The 13,710-nt window shown below is 37.0% G+C and overlaps 1 protein-coding gene across 1 annotated transcript in view; it reads left to right on the forward strand.

Annotated features, from left to right (window-relative positions):
• Positions 1 to 13,307, forward strand: part of Hk (potassium voltage-gated channel subfamily A regulatory beta subunit hyperkinetic) — a 31,623-nt gene extending 18,316 nt beyond the window's left edge. The window contains exons 5-11 of the mRNA XM_019040233.2: positions 878 to 1,005; positions 2,672 to 2,878; positions 4,210 to 4,307; positions 5,190 to 5,246; positions 7,580 to 7,771; positions 9,777 to 10,022; positions 11,122 to 13,307. Of these exons, the coding sequence (XP_018895778.1) occupies positions 878 to 1,005; positions 2,672 to 2,878; positions 4,210 to 4,307; positions 5,190 to 5,246; positions 7,580 to 7,771; positions 9,777 to 9,878 (784 nt within the window). The 3' untranslated portion in view covers positions 9,879 to 10,022; positions 11,122 to 13,307. The remainder of the gene's footprint in view (positions 1 to 877; positions 1,006 to 2,671; positions 2,879 to 4,209; positions 4,308 to 5,189; positions 5,247 to 7,579; positions 7,772 to 9,776; positions 10,023 to 11,121) is intronic.
• Positions 13,308 to 13,710: the final 403 nt, after the last annotated feature.

Raw genomic sequence — 13,710 nt, forward strand, 5'->3', positions numbered from 1 at the left:
GTCGAACGCACTGTGTTGGCGCAATGCGTGAAGTATTCATGCAGTCTTGTAGGCGCTAGACGTTTCAAGCCGACGCGCGACGACTGCTGCTGACCGCAGTATGTTTGACGCAATGCGTGTAGTCTTGTAGGCGCTATGCGTTTCATGCCGACCGCCGCCGCCCCGCTCCATTCCAGGTTAAATTGCGTGTTTGGTTTCTCTCTCAACTCGACTATTTGAAGGTGTTGTCTCTTGTATCATCGAAAGACGACAAAATTAGAAATTACTATACTTTTACTCTCAGGAAATGAGAGATTTTGTCGCTTTTTTTCGTTTGTAATTTATTCTTTGAATCCGATTTTTTTCTTTCTTTTTTTGATACCTAAGTACATTCAAAAAGATTGCAAAATTTGCCGCTCCCTACATTTTGCCACCATGGGCCGCGGCCCATGTGGCCACTCCCTTAATCCGGCCCTGATTTCATTGGCACAAGATGTTTTAAGACATTAGGAATGTTATTAACAATGATGTTATTAGGAATGACGTTAATAATGGGTCAGTTGCGCTGGTCACAAAATTGTGTTTTGATGCTTGTTTCTTGTAGTTTAGCTGAAAATAATAAGATCTGTCCAAACCGCAACTTTCTACTTATAACAATATTAATAATCATCACAATATCAGTATTAATAATCATAAGATTTATCGCATTCAATACCACAGCCTATAGTATTAAGATGAGCTTTCCATTCAAATTATGCGCTTATTTGGATAATTTAGACAATTTCACAGGTAATTTCATATGAATTATTTCTTTATCGTTCCATCACTGTCTCTATCTTTTATGAGTATTCAACTTTATTACCGAGGAATTAAAAACGCATATTTTCTCTGATCGTAGGTCAGAAGAACGAGGCCTGTCCAGAAAGCATATTATATCATCCGTTCAAGCTTCCCTAGCTAGACTAAAACTTAGTTACATCGACATAGTTATAGTACACAAATGCGATCCAATGTGCCCAACCGAAGGTAATTCAACTTTTACTTGGCATGACAATTATCACAATGTTTTTTAAAGCGAGAAATTAGGAAGGGTAGGCTGAAACACAGCTGTTAACTCTTATCCAGCACATAAACCACTCTTTTTTGTATGAATTTTTGACTTTACTTATTAGATATCGAATTAGTAGGGCGATAAATCATTTTGGAATAATTAATTATTATCATCAAAAATTGCGCATTAGATATCGATGGCTAAAAAGCGGAACTACGTAGCTCCGTTTGTGGCGTTTCAAACTCCTTGTCATACTTCCCCTTTTCTTTGGAGAACTGGGCAACTTTTTTTCTTGAAAACCTCTTTGAATTGTCTCTCGGTCGACAGAATATTTTGCACGAATTCCAAATCATAAAAATGCCTTGTCTCTCCTCCAAAAAATAAAGTAAGGGCGAAAATTTTGAAACATTGCATTGGACGTATGTGATTTTGTACTCTAGCCATCGATATTCATTTTGAAGAGAGGGATTGTCTGAACAAATTGAAGTGATTGATCGAAATTACTGAACTGTGCGCGACGAAAGAAGGTTTGTTGGTTGAGTTCGTGACTGAATTTTCTAGTGGTTGCAAGAGAACCCAAGTGGCATGGGGTGCATTACGATAAATCGATTGATCTACCATTTAAAGCAATGGAAAAGGGTCGATAGGGTGTTCGTGACGAACACCTTAATAATCGATTCTATACCACAGCTTCAAATGGGGAAATATCGATAATCGATCATTCACGCCTTGCCACTGGAGGGAACATTCCTTTATTACCGACAAATGCTCGCTCTGCGCTTTTCGAAAAGTCAAACACAGCTGATGTCCTAGTGTCAGGAACATTCAATTCAATTGAAAAGTTTCTTTTTTTAATTTCCTTTTTAATGATATGCCAGTCAGTGCAAAGTTAGCCACTCCCCTTTTAACAATCAATGAAAGGAATATCTTTCGAGCCCCCAATAAGTGTTACATCGTTAGTACATGAGATGACAAAAGAAACTGATAAGCGAAATTAGGTCATTTTTTTGACGGTGCGTCTCGTCCAATCAATTAGTTTGCCCTTCCTGAATAAACTTAAATTCACAATCAATAGAGTCATCTCTTCTGTTATTGTGGCCTTTGTTATGACAACTAGAGAACCTTTATAGGGAGAGTATAGACAGCTCGATTTATGTAGCTCTTAGGGACCAAAAGGGCGACAACGTGTAAAACGAAAATCACTAGAAAAGTGCCGCTGCCAACCAATGCACTTGAAAGATTAATGAATATGGCCAACAGCGCATTGTAAAGAAGCGTTTTAAGGGATTTAGACTTTGAAACTGAGAAAATGTATGCGAAATCAAAGTTTTATTCGTGTTTTTATGATTTTTGCACAGTTTACTTTTGTAAAAATTAGTACCTATGGATAATTCGAGTTCATAGGTTGATTGCCCTTTTGAGCCCCAAGAGGTACATGACCTGATCAAACCTAACCTCCAAATTTCTGAGTTGTCCATACTCTCCCTATAAAGGTACTCAAATAACAACCATTGACTAAAAGACCATTTGATAAAAGTACGAGCTGACATTTAGTCATTAAACTAAATGTACCATGAGTGAATAGGTTGAAGATTTTTGCAGGTATGTTGTTGACCTAAATTCGTCTTATCTCATTTTCAGAGATCGTGAGAGCGATGACACACGTCATAAGTCAAGGCTGGGTTATGTATTGGGGCACCTCCAGATGGAGTCCTGTCGAAATCATGGAGGCGTACACTAACTGCCGGCAGTTCAACTGCATCACGCCAATTATCGAACAAACGGAATATCACATTTTCTGCAGAGAGAAAGCTGAGCTTTATTTGCCTGAGCTCTACAATAAAATAGGTATTCGCATTTCTCCGTGTACAGCTTGTGCAATACTTTGCGTTGAAGGAAAAAAATGAGTCGTACCTTTCTTATTAGTATTGTGAATCCATCGTAAAACACCACCATGCATGTCAATATTTTCCAAATCTTACAAAAAAAAAAAAAAAAAAAAAAAAAAAAAAAAAAAAAAATCATTAGCTCGATGGAAAAGACAATTTAATCCCAAGAAAGGCAAAGACTTGTCAGCAGTTAGGTAAATTAAGATGGAGACAATTCGCAGATAACGTCATTTGTCTACCATTAAGTAAATTTAACGCCTGGTACCACGTCAAAAAGAAACTACAAGATGTTTTAGAAAGTATACATACCAAGACAAACTGCACTGTAACCACTAGTATTTTTTTCCTCTCTTATCTCTGCTCAATGATTTCAAATGTCTAGAGGCCCATTTTAATCTTAATTTCACAATATATAAATTCTTTATTATGACCCAGTACCTCAATCATTTCTTAACTCGGTTGTTCCTATTTCCACAATCATTCCTGGCACGTAACACAAGTTCTGAGCTTACGTTCATTACTTTAATTACTGCATGTCTTTCATTTTTTCGAGTTCGCCTTCAATAACCGTGATGGCAATATGTGCGGCTTGAAAAAACGAACAGTTGTGCACAGTGGTTTTGCCACTTTCGATCAGTCTCGGCAAGGAGTTCGCCAAAAATATTCTGACTATTTCGTTCTCACTTGACCTCTATATGTATGTATCTCCCCCCTTATCTCACTGTAATTCCAGAAAGCGTGTAAGAGACTTTTTATTCTTAATTTTTTTGATATTATGAATCTTCGTTAGTTAGAAAATAAAAAAAGAATCCCTTAATGATCGATCAGAGACAAGCGACCCCCCACTGGCCTCCTAGCGACAGGTGGAAGCTTTTACTTTCGGGGTTTCAACAATTCCTTATGGACAGTTATTAGGGAGCAACTGTCATCACCTTAATATTGGCTGTTGACCTACCTACATGGTCGATGATGAGCTTCGGGTGACGTCATGGCCCAAAAAAGTTTCCCAAATGTCGGCCATTTTCGGCTTGTTTGTAAAACGAAACTGCCAACACGTTGTTGAACATCAACCATGTAGGTAAGTTAACAGTAGAATGCTGAAGTCCCGAAAGTAAAGGCTTCCACAATGGCCAAGATACTAGTGGAGGGTCTCTTGTCTCTGTGATCGATCAATACATGGTTAGAGAGAAATCATTTTCTTCCCCTCGATGGAATAAATTTATTCTAAAGACCAACGTTCTTGCATCTCTCGGTAGATTATAATGATTATAATCAAATGTTGTTTTATAGGAGTCGGTCTTATGGCATGGTCACCTATATCAATGAATCTCATTTCTGGTCGAGGAGAGGAAAATACTGTTGGTTGCCTTACCAAACCGTCCTTAAAGGTGAGCTTTCTTCTAAGAAACAATCATAGAAAGTAGCAAATTATTCATTAACTAATATGATTGCCCTGTCGGAAAAGAGAGAAACATGGAATGTGGTAAAAATTTGAGACCTCAAAGGGATCTTCGATAATGTAGTGAACTTCAACATCAACACTTAGGCGGAGAGAATCTTAGGAGTCCTACGACATTATTTGATTCAGTATGAATGATGAAAGCGCATGTACGTATTGCGCGTCACGGATCTGGTGAACTTATCTTGGTTTGGTCGCGTGTGGTATCAAGACGTTTTGAAGGCGATTTGAGTTTCTTCCTCTACTAGTTTTGATGTAGGTAGGAGTGCGTCGTGTTGTAGTTGATACATATTTCTATTCACCTCAATTGATGTTAGAATTGAATATTAGGGTAGCAAATAGTGAACTAGATTAGATGAAAAAAGAAACTTATGGATGTTATTTTTACTAATTAAAAACTAGTACAACATCGTAAAGATACATTCACTGCAATCAAGCGAGAATCTTGTTATCTCTTCAAAGGGATGTTTCTTTAACACAAAGGCCTCCTCTTCCCATCCCATAGTCCAAAATAATTAATCCATTTTATTGATCTCTATGGCAAAATCTACCTGGAGATCTACTAAGTTTAAAATTGAGACCGCACAATTCTGAAATAATGTAATCGCGTAAGATTTTCGAGTTCGCGCCGGGTCTGAAGTGAAACTCTTGAGTTGATGAGCCGCAGGGTAGGTCTAAGAAAACGCAGTTCTCGAACAATTTGAACAGAACGAAAAATAGGAATATCACTATAAGCATCTCGTAAATATGTGACTCCTTCCCGATTTTCAATTGTAGAATTCTGACCTTAATTTCATAATGTTTGTTTCAGCAAAAATACGGGTCATTCAGTTGGGTAGAGGATGAAACGACATTAATGAATAAGGATGTAAGCAATGGAGTTATTTCATACATTCATTTTAATCGAATCAGATGAAAACCTATGTTGATGAGTACATCTTTCAAAATTATCTTAAGTTGATTGCCCGTGATAATTGCACAGACCATTTTAAAGAAATACGGTTTTTATTCCACCCATAATGAGCAGTCATTCACCTCTATCATTTACAGCTAATGCATTCTATAATTACCGAGATCATAATTCCAACGTTTTCCCTACTTATGAAGGTATCCAAAACAAATTAATACGCACAACTTAGTTGAGACTCGAGGAACGACAATTGAGTTTGATAGGCACATTTGAGAAAATGAGAATTCTGTAATGGAGCAACACACGACCAGATTAACAGTGATACTAAACAATACATGATATTCTTCCTCATCAGTTCTGCAATCTGTATGAACGCACGTTATTTGCTCCACTTTCACAACAGGAACACGACAATAGATGCGAGTGCAAAAAAGGGCATCTCAAATGATGATGCTGAAAATTTTATGGAAAATGTGGTTGTTTGGGATAGATACAATTTAAATGTTCGATAGAAGTAATATTAGTAGTAGTTTAGGAGTATTTGTTGTTTTAGTAGTATGTGGCAAAAAGCTTGTCATTCTGCGGCATGGTCGGTTCTGTTAATAGAATTAAATAGAGTCCCTTTATACCGAGAGTCAAGACATAAGGGATACATTTTTGATTGGTTCCTGTATTTTAGGCCTACATGGTGTCGCAGACCGGAGTGAAAGTTACATTTTTATTGGTTGCAAAGATTATAAACTGGAACTGGAAGTGACCGGGAAACTATATGGGTACGTCAGGGAACAAACGGAATGAGAGAAGGAACAAAGGAGAGGAATCCGGGGATGAGTTGATCAAAGATTACGAAAAACGTTCAAACTGTGCAATCTTTATTCAGATGTGTGACATTTTTGAGCCGACTTGTCTTAACTTTCCTTGTAAAGGGACTCTAGAATTGAACATTTGTAGAATTTTTTGTAGCGGCTTTATGCATTTTTGTTTTCGTCTTGTCTTGTCTCGTCAATTTAAATTACTGACCAGAATTTTCGGAAAATACAGTATCAGGGGTATTTTCAAAACTGAAATTTGAGTGGAAATTCCCTCTTTCCCATCCTTGCTCCCATCTTATTATTTATTAAATTATTCAAACATTTATTTTAAAAATATCGGTATTCATTTGTTTATTTATTCATTCACGAATGGTGGAATTTCTGCTAGCATTTTTCATAGTTGGACTATCATTGTAAGCTTTACGATCAAAGTACATTTGAAATTCCGAGTTAGGCTTGATAACCGAGAATTCTTAAATGTCTTGCACTTCATAGACACCAAAGATTGACCCATTGGTTGCATCGTGTAGCTTTTTCACCAACCCCCGTTTAATGTCTTAACTTTATTTGCTGCATCTAGAGTACCTTTATGCGGAAAATGTGGCTTTTTTAAAGTATCTATGTACTTCTGATTGGTTCAGTCATCTGAGGCTGCATGTAGCTCTTAGGACAAGAAAAAAAGAGAATATGCATGCAGAAGCAACAAGCTGATATGCTGTATATGATGAGGTTAATTTTGCTGGTAGGTATTACCGTGAACATAACTCAAAATACACGATTAGCCGCATTTACTCGAGTTTAAAACCAATTTTATGCATTACATTTGAAAAGAAAAAGTTCAATTTGAACCGCATAATGGCAAAGTAGGGGATAAAATCAGCAGGTCCTAAGCTTTAATGGCTGATAACAACTCCCTCTCACTCTCTTCCCTCTAGAATCGCCAACATTTTTTCCTCTTCTTTTCTCTTATTATTATCCTAAAAGTATCCATGAGGTCCAGTACCCATACTCTCTCCACATACAGATACTCTAGCTGCATTATGGAGGATTGCGAATTTTGCATGTGAGTGAGAACTAAAGTGCTAGAGAAAGAGCGAAATGTAACGCGACAGAAATTTTAAGGTTGCCGGCCAGGTTGGCCTAGTGGTCAGCGAGTCTGACTCTAGGCCAATAGGTCCCGGGTTCGAATCCCGGTGGTGGCGACAAATTTTCATGGAACTGACGAGTGGATCTGCAGAAACAGATTCCACTCGGCCTTAATCCCTGAAAATTTGAAAGCCTGGAGCATGGATGTGCCTAAATCCCATGATGTCTAAGGACAATAAATACTGTCTATCGATGGCTGTAGGTTCCAACGGAATATAAGCCACTAAACCAGCAAAAAAAAAAAAAAAAAAAAAAAAAAAAATTTTAAGGTTAGAATTCTTTCACTGATATTCTTCTGAAAACAATGTATCTGTATCGGCCATATTACTGCAGGAGCGGACTCAAGTAGAGGAGATGCAAAAACAGAGGGAGAAGTTGAAAGAAATTTCCACTCTAGCGTCAAGAATGGGATGCTCCTTAACTCAACTAACAATCGCCTGGACCTTGAAGCACGAAAGTGTTCAGTGCCTCCTCATCGGTGCTTCCACGCCACAACAATTCTATCACGCCCTCTATAGTTTACAGGTAGGCTTCACGCAACAATTCAAGTTGAAAAATATTCAGAACCTTTTGAAAGTTTCAAGGTTTGTCTCCATTGGAGCCTTCTAAAGGATCACTTAATGCAAAATTGTTGTACTTACAACGTTTGTTTTTACGCACATCGGAACGTTTTAGTGAGGTGTCCTGAAAAATATGCACTCGATCAGTCCATTTGTACTCAATTATTTTCCGAACATTTTTGCAAAGGAAACACAATACATATCCTGGGGTTTCCTTAAAATTAATAATCCTAGATTAAAATGAGCATATATTTTTAAGACACTACAGTAAAGTTGCAGTAAACTTCAGTTTTTAACCGGAAAAAAGTGTTAGGGGGTTGTCCTCTAAAATTGTGGAACTTTATACCCAACTTCTGTTGGATGACATGGACATTTCCAATGAATTCCCTGGTAAAAATTGGCAGTAGAATCTGTGTTCCAAAATACCATAGACCTACAGCCGGCTGTAAGATTTCTAATAGCTTCTATAGCCGGCTACACAATTTCTTATAGCCTTTTATAGCCGATGGTGATTAAGCAACAGCCAGGCGATAAAGTGTATGCTAAACGTTACTAATTACGAATGCTAGGACTTAGTGAGTTTTTGGACTACTGCTCTCTTTTTGAGCCGCAGTATCTAGAATCATTTTGCGAGGAAAGCTCCGTACTTTTGATGGATGCCTGCCATTCCTAATATATTAGAGCGCCTTCAGTCTCGTATGATACTGTGCAATACCTCTGGCTGGTGTGAAATAGTTGCTTCAAGCGCCGTGGCACGCTGCGGCGCGGCAGGCGGGCAGCCAGCGCGAAACGAGCATTGGCGCCTACAAACCTAACAGGGATACTTCACGCGTTGCGCAATGCGTGAAGTATCCCTGTTAGGTTTGTAGGCGCCAGTGCGTCGCCGCTCCGCTTTGTGTTAGGCTCTAATATTTAATCTGGCGGAGTCAGCATTATTCAACTCATGATTTTGAAATGTTTGCACATCCTGTATCGATTATTCTCATTTTAATTGATGAAAAAAATATGTATTAAAGGAAAATATAATGTGTGTTTTGTAAATATTAAGGTGGTTCCGTATCTAACTTAATGATTTCCAAAGCACACGAATTTCCACACAACTTCTTATAGCCTTTTATAATCGATGGCGAAAAAGCAACAGCCAGGCGATAAGGTGTAAAACCCGGCGACAGGAACTATAGCTCGGCTGCATGAATTTTTATCGCCTCGTACAGCCCGGCCGTATGATTTTCTCCGCATTCTATAGCCAGCTATATATGAATTTTTGTAGCTTTCTTTAGCCGGCTATAAAAATTCCTATGGTATTTTGAAACGCAGCTCTTATCGCCAATTTTTACCAGGGTTGTGGTAGTGCCACAACTCGAGTTGGCGTAGCATCCAAACATAATTTTGGTGAGAAGTTGCAGACATTCCTGTATTACTGGAATGTCGAAATAGAGAAATGACGTTGACGTTGAAAAATAGTCAACGTCATTCCTGCATTGTAATGCATGTAATTTTTCGAAAACTTTCTTGATTTTTCTTCGCTGCTCGCGGAACATATTCTGTATAAATTATTCGAGCTATGAAGTTTGCTCGTAGCCCTTTAATATATAATAAAAAAGGAACAAAAATTTTGAAACATCGCCACGGAGATAGTTGGTGTCCCACCTTGGTCATCAATAAACTATTAAATTAGTTCCTACCGTCTGTCTCCTTGTTTGTTTAAATTGCTAAATACCCAGATATGTGAAACTTCGAGCTATTCCTCTTGTAAAGTTTTGCAAAGTTGGATATCTGCACTGTTTCCCTCCGGAAAATAAAATAGGATCGGAGATTTTGAAACATTGCAATAGAGTTACGTGGTTTCTCACTTTGGCGGTCGATATGGTATTATTAACAATATGCTGTGCTTTTACTGCAAACTTATGTTGATTGATTATTTACAAGTCACGAGCTTGTATACTAAATACATTTTTTTTCATTTGCAGTTGGTTCCAAAAATAAATGCCACAATCATGAGTGAGTTGGATAAAATTCTGGAGAACAAACCTGTGAGGCCGCCTATGATATCCACTCTTGCGCTCAGATGACAAACAATGTGCCCCCCGGGCTCAAGCCTGGGCGGGCTGGGTGACATGTCACCCAAAGAAGAAGAAAAAGAAAACAAAAGTGTCCCTTTCTGCACAATTCAGTGACAGTACGAGAAAGGGGGAGACCCTGTTTAAACTAATCAGGTACTCACTATTCAAATCATTTTCTAGCGCTTCATTTTTACATCAAGGAAGAATAAATAAGTACAGACGGAAAAAGTAAAAAGTATATCGTATTGTTAGTTTAAGATTTGCAAGATTTCAAGATTTTCTTCAAGAAATGTACATTCAAAAATTTTATTTATACAACCTTCCACCCACTCAGGTTAGACTTCGTGCTGGGTGGGATCTGTCATAGACTTAAATTGTACTTGTGACCGATAATGATTTCCATGATACCTATACTAAACTGATTATACCAAACTCTAAAAAGAAATATAAAAGTTAGAGAAAGAGAAAGAGAGAAAAAACGAGAGAAATTTGTCTACCCTTCCAAAACCCTATTAACCCTTTCACCCGACCCCGTCTACTGTTCTCCCTTGATTCAACTTGAATTTAATGGTGACTTAGGAAAGAAATTTGAAGATTTTGAGATTTTGCAGAGCAAAGAGAAGAAAATAAGGAGAAAAAACAATACTAGATAGAAGTTCAGAAACTATGCAAAACAAAGACGTAAATGATAGAGCTAAAGGAAATGTTAGACTGATCCCTACCCAGCGCACAGCGAGGCGGCAGCACAAGCTGTGTATGACTGCGAGCCATGAAACTCCTTCATTTCATACCGACGCAACAATGCGACGGAGAGTTGATATGGCTGCATCACACCAGGAGTTTCTTAACACCTCTAGAATTCGCCAACAGCTGAAGTTTCAGAGCACAGTATCTTCAATAATATGAAGTTATTGTTTCCAATTTCTTTCTCTTTTCACTTTTTCTCCGTTCACTTTTGTGCTGTTCAAGGTGTGGCAGGAAAATTTGTGACATTTACTAGGACACAAAAACTTGCTGGCCGCAACCTGGAGGCAATTTAGAAAAAACTAACGACTAATTAAATTTTTTGAACTTTTGATCATAAAAATGTTTCAATTACTTTTCCATGCAAAACCAGGCATTAAATGCATTTATAATCTTTCTGAAAATAATGAAAAGTTCATTGTTTAGAACTTCTCAATAGTCTTATAAGACTTTGAGATCATTCAAAAGGTGTTCTTCATTTAACGTTTTATTCAATTTTTTGTTTCAGTGTTCAAGAATGCTCTATCTCTCTGTTTCTATATCTCTTTTTCTCACACACACACATACACACACGCAACAAGCATCTCCTTCGGAATCAGTATCTACTTTCATTCATTACATCTAACAATAATTACTCAGCTCCGTCTTTTCACATTAAATCTTATATTCTGCATCATTTTTACAGTTTCTTTAGGAAATTTACCATATCTCTAGATTTAAGTTCAATCGTTTATTGTATCAATATACCTCCATAATACATCAAGCTTTCTGATGATTATAATAAAATATTAAGGCCTTAAAAATAAAATTAATATATCGATGGTTTAGCGAAAAATGCGTACCTCCGATGCAAGTCTAAATTTTTTTAAAAAGAAAAGATGAAGAGACAACTGACCTCTTTTTAAAATCGTTCATGAGTTTAGTTTATTCATTCAAATTATACTCACAGGGAATAATTTTAAGGAAACATTTGAATTAGCCTCCTGTTAAAAAAAGGGAACATAATCGATGGGTGGAGGTTGCAAGGGAGATACGCATTCCGGCTTTGACCATCCATATATCTCATCCTATGAAGTGAGTTTGGAATTGGAGGATAATTTGTATGTGTATGAATGCGAAAAAATTTAATAGGCCTTAACACAGGCGAGGGGATGTGTCCATAAAATTCATTAGCTAGGGTGTATTTAATGCTAACTGCCTGGACCACGTTACTCAGTGCGTCGATTTTTCAGTTTACAAAAAAGTAAAAATTGTATTCGCCATGAAATTTGAAACAAGGATATAATAATTAATATCCTCCGGTAACTGAAAATCTGCCTGCATCTTTTTTTGATGCTTTAGAGAATCTGCCGGCTCTCTGATCTAGGAAAAATGCTAAAAAATATTAGAAATATTCATCTGAGACTTAAGACACATTACAGACACACCAAACGTCAACCCATTTGCAAAAAGTAAAAACTTCCAATTTTAATCGGGTGCATTCTCGATCAAGGATAATCTAATCAGCTTGCATCAGTGTTCAATGAACGTTCCTTATAACTTGCCAACATTTATTTCTTACATAAAAGTTGATAATTAAGTGTTCCCAAATATTAACAACAAATTACGACTAAACGTGTAATTTATTACAAGCTTCAAGGGTTCAGGAAGGGATGACCTTACCTACTCTGAGTTCTGCCTGCTGCTAATAGATACACAAAATGTTTAGGCGAAAGTGAAAGTAAATGTATTTGCAATCTTTTTTTAAGGTTTAAAAATTTAGTTTCTACAGTTTTCAAATTATTTTAGGTAATAGATTACTGTGGAACTGATCAAGAATCAACTATTTAACTGTGTAGCCAGTCATGTATCCACTCTCGTGTCGTCTCATTTTTTTTAAACGATTTTTTTAGATTTCCACAATAAAGCAGTTGGAACGTATGGTGTAATTATCGTAAATAAGTTGTGTATACACAATCGATCTGTCTCATCTAGAATGGGGCTGAAAGCTTTGTTGAAATATAATGGAGGTAAAGCACCTATTTTGTAATAATTTAATAATTCTTAAAGGCTGTGTTGTTTCATGCTGAATCAAATTTGATTCAAATTAACTTACTTATTATTTACTAATTTTTTCCTCCTTTATATAGATTTTATCGTACTTTCCTAATCGTTAATAAGTATATCGTCCGCTCATCACTTTTCATAATTAGAGAACTTAAATGATAATAAACTTGGATTCTTTCATACGCAGTACTGGCGTAGCGTGGTTTGCGATTTACCGATTGATCTGCCATTTAAACCTATGGACAAGGATCGATACACAGGGTGTTTGCAACAAACACCTTAATTATCGATACTTTTCCACAGCTTTAAATCGGGAAATATCGAAAATCGATCATTCTCGCACCGTCACTGCGCATAAGTCAAGTTTTTCTGGGCTACTCGTCTATTCATTTCTTGATAACGGATACAAGATAAAGCTCTGAAACAAATCTGTTATTGGCTGATCGGGCCTTAAAAAGCTTGTAAGTCTTTTCTACTAACTCTACTCCAATCGCGGTTGGGGGGATGGGGGATCGGGTTGAGATGATGCAATGAAGACCCGTCCATTTCTAGGAATTTCCAAATGGGAAGGGGTGTCCATGTTTTCAACTCGGAACTGAATTATATGACAAGAAATAGAACTTTCTGTCTCAGTACTTTTAATCGGGGGGGGGGGGGGTAATGGGGGGGTATGGGGGTCGTTGTGGAGCGTTACATGAATATGATGATTTCAGAGCAAGGTTTTTAGCTGTTTTCGAGGGGACAAAAGTGGTCGTATGGTCTGGAATAACCCATATTTAATCAAATACGTTGAATTTGACTAGTGAAAACAATTCGATTCAGAAAAGTTTGAAATGTTTTTTGACAAGTGTAAAGTATTATCAACGCTATTCACATTCAATAGTTTAATTAATTACTTTAATATTTTTACAAATATCAATTCAGGTTTAATATTATTTGTATCAAGTTTTCTGCAATTCCATATTCAAGTAAATAGGTAGTATCCACGATTGATTAAATCTGATTTTGTCAAACCGCTCAAAATGTATGCGATAAATAAAATTATTCACAT

Source organism: Bemisia tabaci, chromosome 2 (genome assembly GCF_918797505.1).
Source record: "Bemisia tabaci chromosome 2, PGI_BMITA_v3".
Taxonomy (NCBI): Eukaryota; Metazoa; Arthropoda; class Insecta; order Hemiptera; family Aleyrodidae; genus Bemisia; species Bemisia tabaci.